General features: G+C 42.4%; 2 protein-coding genes across 3 annotated transcripts in view; both read right to left on the bottom strand.

The window, feature by feature from the left end:
- The window catches only part of RAD54B (RAD54 homolog B), a 53,728-nt gene that overhangs the window by 34,164 nt on the left and 2,781 nt on the right, over positions 1–16,783 (bottom strand). Inside the window, exon 3 of the mRNA XM_060243489.1 lies at positions 15,404–15,554. Within this exon, the coding sequence (XP_060099472.1) occupies positions 15,404–15,554 (151 nt within the window). The remainder of the gene's footprint in view (positions 1–15,403; positions 15,555–16,783) is intronic.
- On the bottom strand, positions 755–15,539 carry FSBP (fibrinogen silencer binding protein). Of its 2 annotated transcripts, XM_060243491.1 has the most exons (3): positions 15,404–15,539; positions 9,200–9,633; positions 755–1,702 (listed from the first exon to the last, which is right to left on the bottom strand). In XM_060243491.1, the coding sequence occupies exons 2-3, from the start codon at positions 9,568–9,570 to the stop codon at positions 1,174–1,176; spliced, it is 900 nt and encodes a 299-aa protein (XP_060099474.1). In that variant the 5' UTR covers positions 9,571–9,633; positions 15,404–15,539; the 3' UTR covers positions 755–1,173. The 2 variants fall into 2 exon arrangements, with proteins under 2 accessions (XP_060099474.1, XP_060099473.1); XM_060243490.1 differs by lacking the exon at positions 15,404–15,539 and having other exon boundaries at positions 9,200–10,032.

The raw sequence follows: 16,783 nt of genomic DNA, 5'->3' as shown, positions 1-16,783 counted from the left end.
ATTGCAACAGCAACATAATGGCAACATTGTTCTCTAATGCAGCCACTGATGTCATTTGCTTCTGCTTAGCCTCCAATGCCTCAGTTTTCTTCATCAAGTGAAACAACCCAATGAAAATCTGAAAGCTCACAATCAAGGAACAAGCTAGCCTCCACAGGTAAACAGTGTCATACATAATGTTGTATGTATTCTAGAAGGGTGCACATGTCAGCTCTATGTTCGACCGCTAGTGCAAAATTTCCAGCCAGGAATTTTGAGAACTAGTCTCATGTTACACCGATGGAGCACTCAAGGCAAGATGATGATATTTTCTTCTTGCTATTCTTCAGGGTTTGGTTTTCCGATTTGTCTGAGCACACTGTGTTCTTAGAAGCAAATATCTTCACTCTATGAATGTATCAAATCTCTCTTAAAGCCATTTTATACTAAGCATAATTCCCTATGGCAATGAACTCCACAAGTTTATTATGCACTGATAGCTGCATACTGAAACAATGAACAGAAGTGAAAATGAAGAATACCACCTTCACTCATACTTTAATAGTGTAGAAAGAAGGTTAAAATTCAGAACTAAGAATTCTCTTGTTGTCTGCTTACTGCACAAGAATATCATATTCTACAACTCAGGGAATGCATATTCCTTTTGTTCAGTAGAACATGAAAATATCCTACCAGTATTTCCTTGTATACTTTTTTGCAAGAATTCTATATTTGAGTGACAAGTTATCACATTGCACAAAGAAGAAAACAGATATTTTCACTTGCTCTGTGTATGTTTATTGAGCCACAATTAAATGAATAAGAAGGGCAGATAAGAGTTGCCTCAGAAAAAAAACCCAGCATATTTTATAACAGCTGCATAAATTATCATTTGCTTTTCCTAACAGTAATATGCACAAGATTTCAAAAGAATCTTTTTAAAGAGTCTCAGATCTGGTTCTACTTCAGATCTGAAAAACTGGAAAGACCAGTGAAAGATGGCTTTGATTTTTTTCCTCTTTTTTCTTATTCTTTTCCTTTTGCAAATCTGCATGAAACACAGAATGGAAACCATGCACTCATTTAGTTCAAGTCTGGGTTTTGATTCATCCAAATTACATGGTAAATAACTGTCTCTAGATCAAAATGAATTATGAAGTAGCCCTGGTTTTGTGCAACAGAACTACCAAATATTCAAAGGCTGTTGAATTCAGGAAGATCACGTCGTAGTCGTATCGCCTTTAACTTTTCTACTTTAATTTTTGCTCTCAATAGCTCTTCTTCCAGCTCCTGCCTTCTTTTCAAGCCATCCCTCTTTTCCTGAATATACAGCCCAATTTTCCTCTGATTTTCCAAAATTATGTGATGCTCTTCTTTTAGCATTTGCAACATTTGTGGACTGTAGGCCTCACATGTGGATCTAAATCGTTCCCCGCTTTCAAGCCTGAAAAATTCATCTCTTCTGGGGATGGGAGACGGAGATAGCATTCTTATATCAACAGAAGACAGGGAGGTTGAAGGGGATCTCTCCATGACATGGACCATGTGCTCTTGATCTCTTTGCTCCAAGGCCTCCTGTGGCAACTCCACAATCAACGAGGGAGGTGGCTTGACATCCTCCTCCTCCTCTTGATCCAGCTCCAGCGTGATAGCAGCCGGATGATGCTCTAACATGGACTGTGGTGAACTGGTAGTTGCAATGGTTTCTTTCTCCAGGGCAGCACTACAAAAAAGACATCATATTTTAAAGTCAAAAAGAAATACAAGAGAAAGGAGAAGAGCATTAGAAAATGTACATTATCCATATTATGAAAAGTGAGTAAAATCAGTTTCTGCTAGTATATTTCCTTGCACCCAGTCCAACTTCCTTTCCTCATGGTCCGAACAGCAATTCATCTGAAAACATTTCTTCACCTATACGCCACCTAAACCTTCAACATGTCTAATTGGAGATATGTACCCTATGTGTAATTATTAGCAAACATCTACAGCTGAGAGGCAGGGTCCATATATTTTTATTGACAACCAGCCATTACTTGTGGTTACCTGCAACCCCTTCCCCCTCCCAAATGCTGATGCATACAGAAGATTTGGGGCATAATCAACCTCACTCTCACACCAGGCTGGGGTACATTCAGAAGCAGCAGGAGTCACTGTTGTACTTCTGAGTGTATCCTAGTCCAGTATAAGATGAGCAAACAACCTTGGCCTTCCAGAGAACTCTCAGGAAAGACAGAGATCAGACTCTGACCTCACACCTGGAAATGGTAAGAAAAGTACACAGTACTTTAAGGAAAGCTAAATGGACCAAAAGAAAGGCCAACTACAAAACTGTATTAATATAGATCACACTTGCACTCCAATCTGTTGGGGCCTTTAGTATGAATAAATGAATTTTGATAAACTAAAGCTAAAATTTATATTAAAATTATAACCAGTAAGGAAAAGAGATTCAAGACTATGTACCACATACAAATATGGTATACTAGTGGGAACCTGCAAAGACTTGCAGGAAAGATCTCACTTCCCTCCTTTATATCAGTCTCCCATGGTCATTATATGCATAATTCCCTAGAGTTACCCAAACCGGTTTAATTAGCTGGCCACATGCAAAGGACAGGTGTTCCTGTAAACAGAGAGTACAGTTATGTAAGATGCTGTGTGAGTCCAGGATGGAGCAAAGATCTGCTTTGGTAGACACAGCTCAAGGACTCTAAATTCAGTTCTGGTGCCTGTGCCTACTCAGCCTTGGGGACAGAACAACCCTGTTGCTCTATCTGTAACTTTTCAGATAAGGCATAACTTAATGCCTAACCAGTGTAATAGAGCTGGCAATGTTGAATGAAATGCACTGCAAGAAGGGGGAGAATACTCAAAGGTTATTTCTGCCATAGGTTTCAAAATATATTTATATCCTGCCTTTCTCGCCAGTGGCTCCCAAAGTGGCTTCTCTTTTTTTCATTTTGCTGTCACAAGAACCCTGTGAGGTAGGTTAGGCAGAGAACATGTGACTTTGCTTCCATGGCAAAGTGGTGAGTCAAATCTGGGCCTCCCAGATCCAAGGCCAGCACTTCAACCACTACACCATATTGGCTCTCTGTAGATAAGCACATATTTTGAGCACTTCAAAGGTAAAAGTCACCTGGAGTGACAAACTAGACTAAAGAAAGGGTAGGCAAGGAAAGAGTTAAGCATCATTTACCCCTCCATTTGTCTGCTCCAATTCCCTCACATTTTGCTTTTCAAAAGAGGCACTTATTTGAATTTGCACAGAAGCAGTGTAGCCAGCCTCCAGACATGCCTTCAATTGAATTTTGAGACACAGTGCAGGTGTTCTCTCTCCTTTGCAGGTGACTGGGCCCCGAAATCCTGCCCTGAACTGTCCACTGTTTAATGAAGAGAGAGCAAAATAATTCTAATATCTTTCCTTTCTTGCAAACAAGCTATGCTGTTCTCGATAGGATTTATTTTTAAGAACGTAATTAGAGGATTGGCCCATTAAAAATGAAGACTGAAAATGCAATCTGATGTCAGAATGACAGAGTGTAAGAATGGGGTCAAGTTAGTGAAACTACCTTGACAGGCCAGTTTTATGGTCAATGGTGCCTTATGCTGAACATTACTTCATACAGGTAACAAAAGACAGGCGGAGGAGCAAAGTAGGTCATTCATCACTATCCTCCAGACTATGTTCCAGCTCCTCAAATGGTGGTTTTCAATAGAAACCAGAAATTCAGAGTTGTGGGTCACCATTGTCTTTGCTATACCTACTGGCCAACCCAGTTTGCTTAGTCCTATCTCCTGTGTTTCTGATAAAAGATATAATGGCCCTGTTCAGACTCACAGTATAATCAGATGTCACTGCTGTTTCCTTCTGGATTTAAAGTGGCTGATCAGACAGCAACATCTGCCTCCCGGTATTAACTCGTGGTAGCCCCCGCCAAATCCTTCTCAGAACTGTATTATTTTGTTACCTGCTCCTTTGCGGGGGTTTTTGAGTTCTCCGGTTTCACCTCGTAGTTTCCTCCATCTGAATAGTTCTGCTGTGATATTAACCAACTTCCAGATGCCTGAAGGCTGTCCCGGAGCAAAAGGAGCCTCAGACATCTGGTTTATGGTCACCATTTTTTTTACTAAGCAATAGGCACATAACCACATAATGTTTTAACCTATGCGCATAATGCACGCATGCGCATAATAGCGGAGGAAAAAACCTGCATAGTGCCGTCATGTGGATGGCAGATGACAGTTTCACTGTGAAGTGATTCGAATCGCAGTATGGCAGTCTGATCAATAATATCTGGAACAAAGATATTCGGAACAGAACCGGGTCAGTTCAACACGAACTCAACGCGCTGTGTGAACAGGGCCAATGGGTCCCAAGAAAAAAAGACAGAGAAAAGAGCAATAGCAATTGGAAGGGATGAGAGGCAAATAGGTGGGAAAAGTTTTTGGCTGGGAGAAGTTAAGCACATTGACTGGAACTGCTGTCTGTTTTATTACAAAATAAGGCTATATGGGATCCTGACCAGACTACAAGAAAATTTGTTTTGCTCACAATGGTGGAACCTGCCCTGACAAAATGTCTGCATTCAGATGATCAAACACAGCATGCTTTGCTTTGTTTGTGAATGAACCTTGGAAGTCCTCAGGCTCACAGACTCCTACCTTCCCTCACAGATGGAGCACTTGAAGGACTGCCTCCTCCCATAGTATCCAGGCCACCAGCTCACAGCTGCCTCTCAAGCCCTGCTCTCTATGCCCCTGCCTTCAGAGGGGAGGTGGGTGGTGATGACAACTATAGACAGGACATGTTCTGTGGTGGTACCTTGCCTCAGGAATGCCCACCTGCCTTTGAGATTCATTTGGTGCTTACTTTACTTGCTTTTTAGCACCAAGGCAAAATACATTTTTAAAAATAATAATATTTTATTTATATCCCACCCTCCCCGCCGCAGCAGGCTCAGGATGGCTCACAAAATATGGCATAAATGCAAGGTCACAATAATAAAACATTATATCATACATTATACAATTCACAATATTTGCTATTACATTAAAAACATTATAATTAAAACCATCAATTAATTAAATTCTAACATTTTCAGGTGCTATATTCTAGATGTTCTCCTCTTGTAATTTATGATGACCGTATATAATAGGCTAGGATCCACATTAAGAGAAGGCCAGCTGAAAGAGTAGTGTTGCAGGCCCTACAGAATTGAACAAGACTCCGCAGGGCCCACACCTCATCTGGTACTTGGTTCCACCAGTGTGGAGCTGCAATCGACACGGCCCTTTCTCACGTAGTCTTCAATTTGGCCTCCTTCGGCCCGGAGATTGTCAAAAGATTTTGTGCACCTGATCTCAGTACTCTCTGGGGCACATATGGGAAGAGATGGTCCCTAAGGTAGGCAGGTCCTCGGCCATATAGGACTTTAAAGGTAATAACCAGCACTTTGGAACAAATCCGGTATACAATTGGCAGCCAGTGGAGTTCGCGCAGCCTCGGCTGTATGTGCTCCCATTTCGGGAGCCCTAGTAACAGCCTGGCCACTGCATTTTGCACTAGTTGCAGTTTCCGGGTTCGGCACAAGGGCAGCCCCATGTAGAGGCATTACAGTAATCCAATCTCGAGGTGACCGTTGCATGGATCACTGTTGCCAAGTCGTCACGCTCTAGGAAGGGAGTCAGCTGCCTTGCCCGCCTAAGGTGAAAAAAAGTGGATTTAGCAGCGGCTGCTATCTGGGCCCCCATTAACAAAGAAGGCTCCAGTAGTACCCCCAAGCTTTTGACCTTGTGCACCAATTTCAATGGTGCACCGTCAAAAACTGGAAGGGGGATTTCCCTTCCCAGACTGCCACGACTCAGGCAAAGGACCTCTGTCTTCGTTGGATTCAACTTCAACCTACTCAGCCTGAGCCAACCTGCCACGGCTTGCAGCGCCAGGTCCAGATTTTTTGGGGTGCAGTTAGACCGGCCGTCCATTAGTAGATAGAGCTGGGTGTCATCAGCATATTGATGACACCCAAGCCCATACCTCCGGGCAATCTGGGCAAGGGGGTGCATGTAGATGTTAAACAACACTGGAGAGAGCACTGCCCCCTGTGGCACCCCACAATCTAGCGAGTGCCTCTGGGACAGTTCTCCCCCAATCGCCACCCTTTGTCCCCGACCATTTTTCATCCAGGCTTTTAATCAGGAGTTTATCTTACCCATTTTAAAAAATGGACTGCTTCTAATTTATGGCTGGTGGTTTTTAAGATGTTTATGTCTGATGGCTTTTTTAATGGCTTGTGTTTGTATTGTTACGTGGTCACAACAGGGGACAACTGATTTCCTCCTCACTTTCTATTGGAGGGCCAAGTCACGGCTATTGCCAGAAAAGCTTTCTACCACCTCTGGCTGGTCAGACAACTGGTTTCTTATCTCCCTCCTCATGACCTAGCCACAGTGATCCATGCAATGGTCACCTCCAGGCTGGATTACTGTAACTCGCTCTACACTGGGCTGCCCTTGAGTTGGACTCAGAAACTCCAACTGGTTCAAAATGCAGCAGCACGTGTCCCTATGGGGATACCTCTTAGAACACATATCCAGCCACTGCTCCACCAGCTGCACTGGCTTCCAGTGGAGTACTGAATCCAGTTAAAGTTTTTTCAAAGCCCTGAGTGACCTGGGACCTACGTATCTACAGGACCGCCTCTACTGCTATGTCCCTTGAAGAGCGTTATGCTCATTTGAACAAAAGCTGCTGGTAGTCCATGGCCCTAAGGCCATCTGTTTAGCCTTGACCAGAGTCAGAGACTTTTCAGCTCTGGCTCCAGCCTGGTGGAACACTCTCCTGAGTGAGATCAGGGCCCTGTAGGATTCGCTTCAGTTTTGCAGGGCCTGTAAAAGATATTTCACCGGGCCTTTGGTTGAGACGACAGGTGTCTCATCATTTTGGTCTCCCCTGCTTCACCCCCTCCCCAAATTAGTTTGTTAAGTAACTTTGGTCCACCACCCTTCATTAATTTGGGGCATTTTATAGATCTATGAGCTGTCATGGTATGTTAAATTATGTTAATTTATTAACTGTAGAAAGTTCTTATTGTTATATCTGTAATCTTAATCTGTTGTGAGCTGCCCTGAGTCCTGCATGCAGGGAAGGGTGGGATAAAAATCCAAACAATAAAATAAATACAACTCTAATAGGGCACAACCAGAGCTTGTTGCTGTGTTGACACAAGCCCCACACTGACTCCAAGCCCTCATTCTAGCATGTGGAGCTTCATACAATACTTCCTGGTGTAGCAAGCTCCAGGTCATCATAATGTCCAATGCAGGCCCCTCTGAAGAACTCACTGGATTGAAATTTGTGGCTCCCTAAACTAGAGAATGAGAGGAAAGCAGGGCACATGTAAACATGGCAGCAAACTGCAGTCGTGCATGATTGTGCCTTACCGTGCTATGCAAGTGCAATCTTGGTTTAGAATCCCCCGGTTATAGGTAAGAAACAACCCACACTTTGCTTAATTTGGATCTCACAACAAACCATAGTTAGTTCTAGACTGGGAAGTTTTCAGTCTCAGAGGTGTGGTGAGCAAGGAGGGCAGGACAGGCAAAAAAGTGTGCAAACCTGGTTTGTTCCTGTCTCTCTCTTCTCACAAACAAACCACAACCCGTTCATGATGTCTGAATGCAGTCTAAGCACTGTGGCTCAGAATGTTCTATCTCCAGTAATCAGTCAAATGCAGTAATGAAAACTGGGGGCTCCCAACTCAACAGCATTACTCAGAGCCACACCAAATCTTTTTACACTTTTAGATTTTTGTAGAATTATGAGTGTGATCAGCTATCAATCACAAGATATATTACAATTTCTATTTAACACTAGTTCAAACAGTCCTGCTTCTCCTAATGCAAAATTATCACAACCAGATACCTGCTATATCAGCTCAAGGGGTGAAGTTCAAGAATATTGACCAGCTTAAATTAGTATCATAGTTCCATTCCCTATTAATTGTCTCTTGGATTAATACTGCAGAAATCACCTTCCACGATGCTGCTGCAGTATTAAAACTCCTCTTTATAATTATAATTTATTCACCCATAGCTGATGCAGAATGCTTGTACCACAGGCCTAATACCACATGCTGCTGTTTTTACAACATCAGGCACAGTAATATTTTAAAAATTGTTACCATGCAATGCAACCAGAGCCATCACAAAAATGAAAGGATGACCAGCATGCACCCAGTTTCAAGCTTCCCGGAAACAAGTTAACATATTATTTTTGCATCCCAAATTACATGGATTTACATGTCTATTGAAAGAGCAAGGGCAGAAGACTGTTTGTTTTATCCCTTAATTTTTAAAATATTTACACCCAGACAAAGAAAACACCTGGCCCTGGAAGCTTGGGGGGGGGGGGTGGCGGTGTTAGCAAAGGTCCCTGCAAGGAAGCTTAAAAACAGCCTGCCTGTTCTGTCTTTGGCTCAAATCTAGATAGGCTCCGATTTGATTAATCACAAAATGTTTTAAGAGGGGTTTGTGTGACTGTATTGTTCCAACCTGCCTCTTCACAACCTCTCCCTCCCCGGGTGCACTGCAAACATTCCTATTTACAGTTTAAAATTTAACATTATTTGCATTCAGGTTGCAAGAAATGTTAAAAGAATTAATTCTTAAATCATCCCATTTTGCACTGTTAAAGGCACGATAGCACAGGAAGCAAAAATCATCTAAAAGTCTAGGTTCGATTAAAATGTATTCCACACTAGGAGATTATCATAATCCTCAGCGGGTCACACTGTACAAAGAGGCTTCTTTGTTCTCCCGCCTCGACTTTACATAGATTTTATCCAAAACAGGCAGCCACTTCCGTATGCGGGCAGATGACTGCAGTGCTACCTTAAATGTAGAACAGCCTGTCGCTTGGTCAGTGCTTGGATGCTATGCCTATTAAAAGGGGAGGGGTAAAAGTTGGAGCTCCTATTTCACTTGGATTCTTTCTTAACCCTCACTTGCCAAGGGTCTGACAATGAGGTCTTTGAAATACAGCTGAAAGTTGGGTGCAAGTGATCTAAAAACAACATGATTTTTAAAAGCACATCCATCAACCTGAATAACATTTTTTTTAAGTTTGCCAAAGCCACTGAGCTCATCCGAGAGACTGGCACAGAAGGCAGGAGGCGCTACAGCTGCACTTTGGGCACAATGCAAAATGGGAGCTTACCATGGCAGACTGTTCCTCTCTCTCAAGCACACGCTGGAGATCTGGGGGATCATCTCCACAACTTTCTTAGTCGGTTCAGAGATGTAGCTCTTGTAGTCGGAATGGGTCTCCTTCTGCTGCAGGAGCTCCTGCTTGGCGTATTCCTTGAGCCGCTTGTACAGAGTGCGCAGGCCTTGCGCCGTGCGAGGAGGGCGGTCTACTCCGATGGCATTGTAGCTATCAGCAATGATGTCCCAGCACTTGTTTTTTTCCACTATGACTGAGTGCTTGTTGGTGTGCTGTTCGAGAATTTTTACATAGGGCTTGACAAGTTTCAGCAAATCAAGCTTTTCTGATAAGGTGAAATTCGAGGATCTGGCCTTCCCAACCATCGTTCCCTCCAGCCTGAAGCAGCAGTGCCGAAAGCACCAGGCAGATCCCAGCTCTGCTCAGCTCTTTTTCACAACAGAAAAAAGATCAGGCTTAACTAGGCTTGTCTCATTTAGGCCCACGCCTACAAGGGAGGGTTTATTAAAATTCCTTCAGCTTAAGCTGACGCAGGTTCAGGAAATCTGCTTAAGCCAAGCCTGACCTACATAAGGCTTCAGACTCAAGGAGACGAGAAGGAGCGGGCAAAACACACACTCTGTTTTGACTCAAGAGACCCATCTATATGCTGGATTGAAAACATAAAGGTTTAAAGATTAGCGCATTACCCTGCTAAATATTACCCAATTCATCCTGAGTTAACAAGCTCACGCACATCTCTAGAGCTGACAGAAACTGAAACTGCACGGAGAACTGGATTTATTCACATCCAAAAAAGCCACAGTTTTGCACGTTGGGGTGTGTGTGTGTGTGTGTGTGTGGGATTGATTGTTAAACCAGATCATGACAGCAAAAAGAGAAATAAGAAGGGGAAAAATCCGAAGGGGGGTTTAGGAGCAGGCGCGTGTGTAGAGAGATCCCTGACAGAGCCCCAGATCACTGTTCCCTCGCTGCTGTTCTCTGGCAGTATTTGCATAATGCTAGTCTTGCTGTCAATCAGGAATTGCATATCGCCTAGCTAGTTAGGTTTCACTCAAGCTCAGGCTTCGCAGCAAAGCTAAGCTTCCCCAGCACTTTGCAGTGTGCTTCAGCTTCCCGCACGCACACACTTTTTAAAGAGGCAGCCACTCAAAAGGAGCACGTGAACAAAAGAGCAGGACACAGAAAATAAGTCCCCACCCAGTACTCTACTACTTCGTCTAGCTGAACTCTTCTGCAATCTATTCATCTTACTACATACATTGTTATTGTAATTAGGACTGAGAAACAGCTCCAAGATGTAAAGGCAACATTCAATCTAGACTGAATCTGAAGGCATCGGGTTACCATATTTTGAAAAACAAAAAAGAGGACATATTTCCTGACTGACCATTTCAAACAAGTGATCATTATGACAAATCTCATTTTAAATACCCTTACTATTTAAGCTGTAATAATTGCTACTAACTAGTAATATTCCTAACCTTCGAACCCCCAAAAGAGGACATGTTCAGCAGTTTCTTTTAAAAGAGCTTTAAAGAGGAGAAACTCCCCCCCACACCCCAAAAATGGGACATGTCCTCTGAAAAGAGGGCATCTGGTAACCCTAATAGACAGGCTATTCTTATCATTCGATCAGAGACCATCTGCTATTACAATAAGAAATCTAATCATTCTGTACATGGAAAATGTTTGGCTGTTTAACTAGCATGTGTCAAGCAAGCTTTTTGAGGAAGATCCAGCAACTGAGAGATTACTGCATTTGGTCACGGATCACCCATGTCCATGATGGTCAGTGGATAATCGCAACCTTTTGACTGAGCCTTCCTCACATGGTTGTTAATAGAGATAAGATTCTATTATAACTGGCTCAGTAACTGTAAGATAGCCTTTTAGATTTCTTTACTCTCTTAAAGAATTACAATTTATTAAATCTAGACAATTTAGCAAAAACTACATACAGAATTCAAGAGCATAGGGGTTTTTTTTATAATCTCAAGAAAAGTCATAACATACCTATTATCATCTGTATTATGTTATTTATGTATACTTTTGTTGGTAATTTTATGCTTAAGCACATGAAAGCAAGATCAAGAAGTTGAAATGTTATTGAGGACAGAATACTGTGAGAAAAGAAATCTGGGGATGTAGATTTTTTTTTAAATCCTACATAGAAATGTTTATAGAAAATTCTTTATTCATTTATTTAACATTTAATACTCCATATGCTCTATGCATTTAAACAAATACATTATGCATGTTATACGTAACCAGATTTTTTCATTGTTACAGACCGTGCAAGGTGTACCAGCAACTATATTCTTACACAGATGCCAGCTGATGTAATAACCACATGGAATGTTCGGCATGTGCTAATATTCCAGCTAAGCATGTTTAATCAAGTAATCATCAGATCTGATTTGCATGCAAAAGAAACCATTCCAACAAAATACCATTTCTCAAAGGCAGAGTTCATGCCAAGCACAAAAGAGACAAAGCAACACTCCTGGGTGAAATTTATCCCATCCTGTGACATTGGAATAAGAGAAAATACTCCTGCCAGACTTCTCAGCTTCACAGCTAATTCAAGACTGGGAGTCCTTTTTTGAGTGTGGAGCTAGCAATCCAAAAATGTCTGCACTAGCAACCATACCACAGTTTCTATCTGGAGAATATTTTTGTAGTTAACTAAATCAAGGGTTTTATATATGAGACCAAATACTGATAATGTAACTGAATATTAATAGTGCTACTACCTTGCACATCAAAAAATCTTGAGAAATGTCAACATTTGTCCCAAATTATTGTTAGTACTTTGAACCATTGACTCTCACAATTATCATGAGCAAGGGCTCCAATACCTTAAGTGGCCAAATAAGACAAAGGCATTTTTCATTTACCAAAGCACATAATTAAAGGTTTGCTATACCGTAATTTTACATGCCCTGATGTGGATAGTCCACACTAACCCAATCTCATCAGCTCTTGGGAGCTAAGCAGAATCAGCCCTGGAAAACCTCACACAGTCGCCATAAATCAGCTGCAAATTGACAGCAAGTAATAATTGTACATTTACAAATTGACCTCAAAGATAAAAAGTTGCCTTTTCTCTAATCAGCTACATGACTAAAAATGCAGTCCTTAGAACATTATCCTGGGAGTATGCCCACTGGATAAAATTGGACTTCTGAGCAGACCGTTTTAGGCTTGTTCCCATTCTGTTCTAAAGCCCAGTCACTTATTATAATAACAGATCTTGTCTCTTTTGTCACACAACTTGATTTGCCAAGTCAACCAGAGAGTACAACTAACCATCCTTCAAACAGCGTCTCTCATAGCTGCTAAGTTGCTTTTCTCCATCTCAAGCTCATGCTTAACATTTTGCACCAGGTCGGAGGCAACCATACTCTTCCCAGAATTAACTGAGCCACCCTAAGCAGAGGTACACCCTTCTAAACCCACTGAAAGCAATGGGCTTAAAAGGATGCAGTGCCACCTAGGTTGGTGCTGTAAATTACTTTCAAGGGCTGGTGTTTCCACTTACACTGATTCTGTGGGAAAGTTTTGTCTCTCTTTAAAAATCTTTAGCTGCCAAACAAAACAAAGTCACCTTTACTTAACTGAACTCTGACATCTTTGACACAGAAGAGCAACAACCATCTCAATATACCCTTAAAACCCTTGAATAACGCCACCCAAAGATACCTGCAATTCATGGCCCAATAAATAGGGTTATGACCCAATAAAATGTAGGGTTGCCAGATTCAGGTAAGGAAATTCCTGAAGATTCGCCAGTAGAACCTGGGGAGCACAGGGTTTAAGGAGTGACCTCTGCACAGTAGAGTCCCAAATCAACCATTTTCTCCAGTGGAATTGATCTCTATAGATTGGAGATCAGTCAGAATTCTGAGAGGTCTCCAGGCTCCACCTGGAGGTTGGCAACCCTACATAGTGCTTCCTGAAGGTTCCTTACCACCACCACCCCCCCCAAAAAAAAAATTCTCCTTAGGCAGCCTGTTTCCAATAACAGGAACTATAACAGAAAAGACATGGGCTCTGGTTGATGCCACACAGGCTACCTTGAGTAGGAGAACAGCCAGTAGGTGGCAGCCTGAGAACCACAGCTAGTGCAAGAAGTCATGTGGGACAAAATGGTCCTTTAGGTATGTGGCTCATAGGTCATAAAGGGCTTTCAGGGTCATAACCAGCATAGCCTTGAACTAGACTTGGAAACAGAATGACATTATAGCTGTTTTAAGATAGCAAAGATATGTTCCTAATTGCTGGCCCTGACAACAATTGAGTTGCATTCTGAGCAAGTTGCAGTTTCTGGGTTGTCTTCTAGGGCAGCACAATGCACAGCACATTACAGTAATCAATTTGCAAGGTTACAAAAGTGTGGATTAGGGTGGCCAGATTACCACATCTCTCTTTTCTTGGATTCAGCTAAACTAAATGCAGTTGATAGAATGGACTTTGGTCACTACAGCAGACTGCTTTCCAACACCCCAGTTCCCTCACCTTTGGCTTGCAGGCTCAGGGCACTAGTATATATATCCACACATTATGACACACTCCAAATATCAGCTTGGATTCACTGGTAATTTTCATCAAAGAAAGGGATTTCCACCCACACAGAGAGCAACCTCCTCACCTCTCCTGCCACTGTAGCCCCAAATGCTCCCCAAAATGTTGGCCCTGGAGAACAGGGGACCCCCAGAAAGAGCATGGGGGAGAGCCACAGTTCTGCAGTAGGAGGGGGTAATTGGCAAAACTCACCAGCCCTCACCCCCATCCACAGAAATCTCCACTGGGATCCAAGCTATCCTTTGTGTATGCAGTGTATTCAATGGCTATGTAGTCTCTTTGGATGGGAAAGGCAGACTGGGAGAAATACTTCTGACACCTACAGCATCTTAGCTGTTGTGGAAAACTGAGCCTGTGTCAGCCGGCAGGCCCAGCTCTGACTACCCTTCCTGAAGGGGCTGTTCCATTCCAATGCCTCAGGGTATTACTGCCACTACTGTCCCTGTCTTGGACTCTGGTTAGGTGGGACAGCCTCCTAACCTCCCTCTGGCATCACTAGGAGCCCACCTTTGGGCTTCCCATGGATCTTTAGGGATCCCCTGGAGAGCTGGCGACTGGACATTTGACTACTTTTCTCCTCCCTAGGGATTCCTTGACCCACTCCTAGCATTTCCAAGAGGTTTGGGGAACTATCTGGTACAGAGGGACTTCACTTCTTCAACAATCAAAGGATTTATTTAAAACTCACAAGTATATACAGGCACATCAGAATTGAATGAAAGAAATAAAATAATGTGGACAAAAACACTTCATCTCTCTCTCTGCTCTAAACTCATGCCCTATCTAGGTGGCATGTCAGGCAGGAGCACTACTTTGTTACTCTGGGATAAGCTGGTAAAATATATCCCCCCAAAATGGCCACCATCTCTGGCCTGGAAGCAGGGTTATATCTGCCTCTTCTCTTGCAAGCTACAACTGACCGACTGACTGGCTTCCCACCAAAAAACCCTCAATAATATATACAGCAATTCCAGAAACTGACTCTCCCTCCTGCAGCATTCTGGGGCAGATCGCCGCATAACTCTGATGAATTTCCTGTCCTCTCTAGGGAGTTGCCCTCAGATTACTAGTTGGAAACGGGGGGGGGGGGGGGGGGGGGAATGAGTTGGTGTGTCTCCACAGCTATATTTTGGGTTGCATTTCTTGCTTCAGGTATATATATCTTGGGTGGCTAGGAAGTAAAAGCCCTTGAGCATGAACCAAAGGGTCCTTTGCTCTCCAATGGCTACTAACTATGATGAGTTAAGGAAACATCCCTTGTCCTTTATGTCCCACTTGTAGGCCTTCCAGGGGAACTGGCTGGCCACTGTTTGAAACAGGATGCTAGATGGGCCACTACTATGATACAGCAGGGCTTAGTCTGTGACCTCAGACAACAAGCCCATTATAAGCCACTTTTGTTAGTTAGGGAGAACAGCAGCCAAAAATTATACTAACTTTAAAGACGACTTGTTTCTCTATATTCATTGCCAAGTTTACCTTATTCCCACACTAAATATCTCCATCATCATTAATAGATTTGTCCTCAGCTCAGCAGTTTCCCCCAGAATGAATTTAAAAGCAGTTCTGCATTACATTAGATCAGAATAGCTTTCAAATGTGTTTTCTTACCTGTTTTAGTTCTATATACTGATCTTACTCTATTGCCTGAATGCCAGTTTTCTCCATCTCCTGTATCAGATTTCCCAGCTATTGTAGGACTGAAGCCACGAATGGTAGAAATATTTACAGATGATGAGCCATTCTGTTGTGTCTCATCCATCTACAATAAATCAAAAACCCTGTTATTGATGTTTTTTTCTCACAAAGATTGCTTTTTTATTCTCTATTGAAATATAAATTAAAGCTGAAGAAAAAGGCATGGATGCATGCTCCAGAAAGGAGGCCCTGGAGAGGGAGGGAAGTCTCTAATGTAGAGGGGGAGGAAGAGTTCAGCAGAATTCTTGCCTGAACCCCTAACTTCCCAATTGCCTAGGCAGCAAGAACTTGTCATTCTAAGGGACACTCAAGACTTGAAAAAATGGCTCTTCTAAAAGCACATACTAGAGTGCTTTCTGAGATTAGATTACTACAGAGGGTGATGATGAACATATGAAGCTGCCTTCTACTGAATCAGACCCTCGGTCCATCAAAGTCAGTATTGTCTTCTCAGACTGACAGCGGCTCTCCAGGGTCTCAAGCTGAGGATTGTCACACCTCTTTGCCTGGACCCTTTTTGGAGATGCCAGGGATTGAACCTGGGACCTTCTGCTTCCCAAGCAGATGCTCTGCCACTGAGCCACCATCCCTCCACCCAGTGGGTGCATCCTTTTACTACCTAACCTACCAGCCCTTCAAGTTTTAAGGACATTGAGATGCCTTCACATCTTTTTACAAACCAATGAAGTCAGCAAGTATATCAGACCACAGAACATTTGAACACTTGCTAGGGAAAATACTAGAGTGAATGAGTCTCTGATCAGCCAGTACATTAGTTTGGTTTCCAATCCACTAGTCTTTAAAACATCAAAACAAGGAAAATAATATTGCCATGGACTAGCTATCACCTCAGAATAAAGCATAAATTACCTACTTGACAAGATCATTATGAGAATGTACAAAACCGGCATATCTACTTGAAATCAAGTACAACATCAATGGGGTAAGTTATGCATAGAATTGCTGCAATCTTATTCATTCTTATTTGAGAGTAACCTGCCTGGTACTCAGTGGGACTTTGTCTGAGTAAATTTAATAAGATAATAATGTTAAGAGTATTACAAGTGCTATGAAATAGAAAAACAAAAGTAACAAGAACTGAGAAAAAGGAATGCTTACGTGAGATAACTATTTTGCATTTACTCCTTTTGAAACCAAGGTATCTCTAATCATACAAACTATAATTACATTTATGGCTTAGTTCTGATCAAGGTAGCAAACCTACACCTGAGCTGTACTACTTAGACTGCAGGTGAGAGTAAACATAATTGATTGTCTTTACACTGGAAGAAA

This window comes from Heteronotia binoei, chromosome 7 (assembly GCF_032191835.1).
Source record: "Heteronotia binoei isolate CCM8104 ecotype False Entrance Well chromosome 7, APGP_CSIRO_Hbin_v1, whole genome shotgun sequence".
NCBI lineage: Eukaryota > Metazoa > Chordata > Lepidosauria > Squamata > Gekkonidae > Heteronotia > Heteronotia binoei.
This window is presented reverse-complemented; position numbering and strand designations above follow the sequence as displayed.

Bases quoted from the DNA above. Each gene is read 5' to 3' on its own strand.
- FSBP (XM_060243491.1), bottom strand. From the start codon at position 9,570: ATGGTTGGGAAGGCCAGATCCTCGAATTTCACCTTATCAGAAAAGCTT. The intron at 1,703-9,199 runs GTAAGCTCCCAT...TCTTTTTTGTAG, and splicing joins GAGAGGAACAGTCTGCCATG to TGCTGCCCTGGAGAAAGAAA.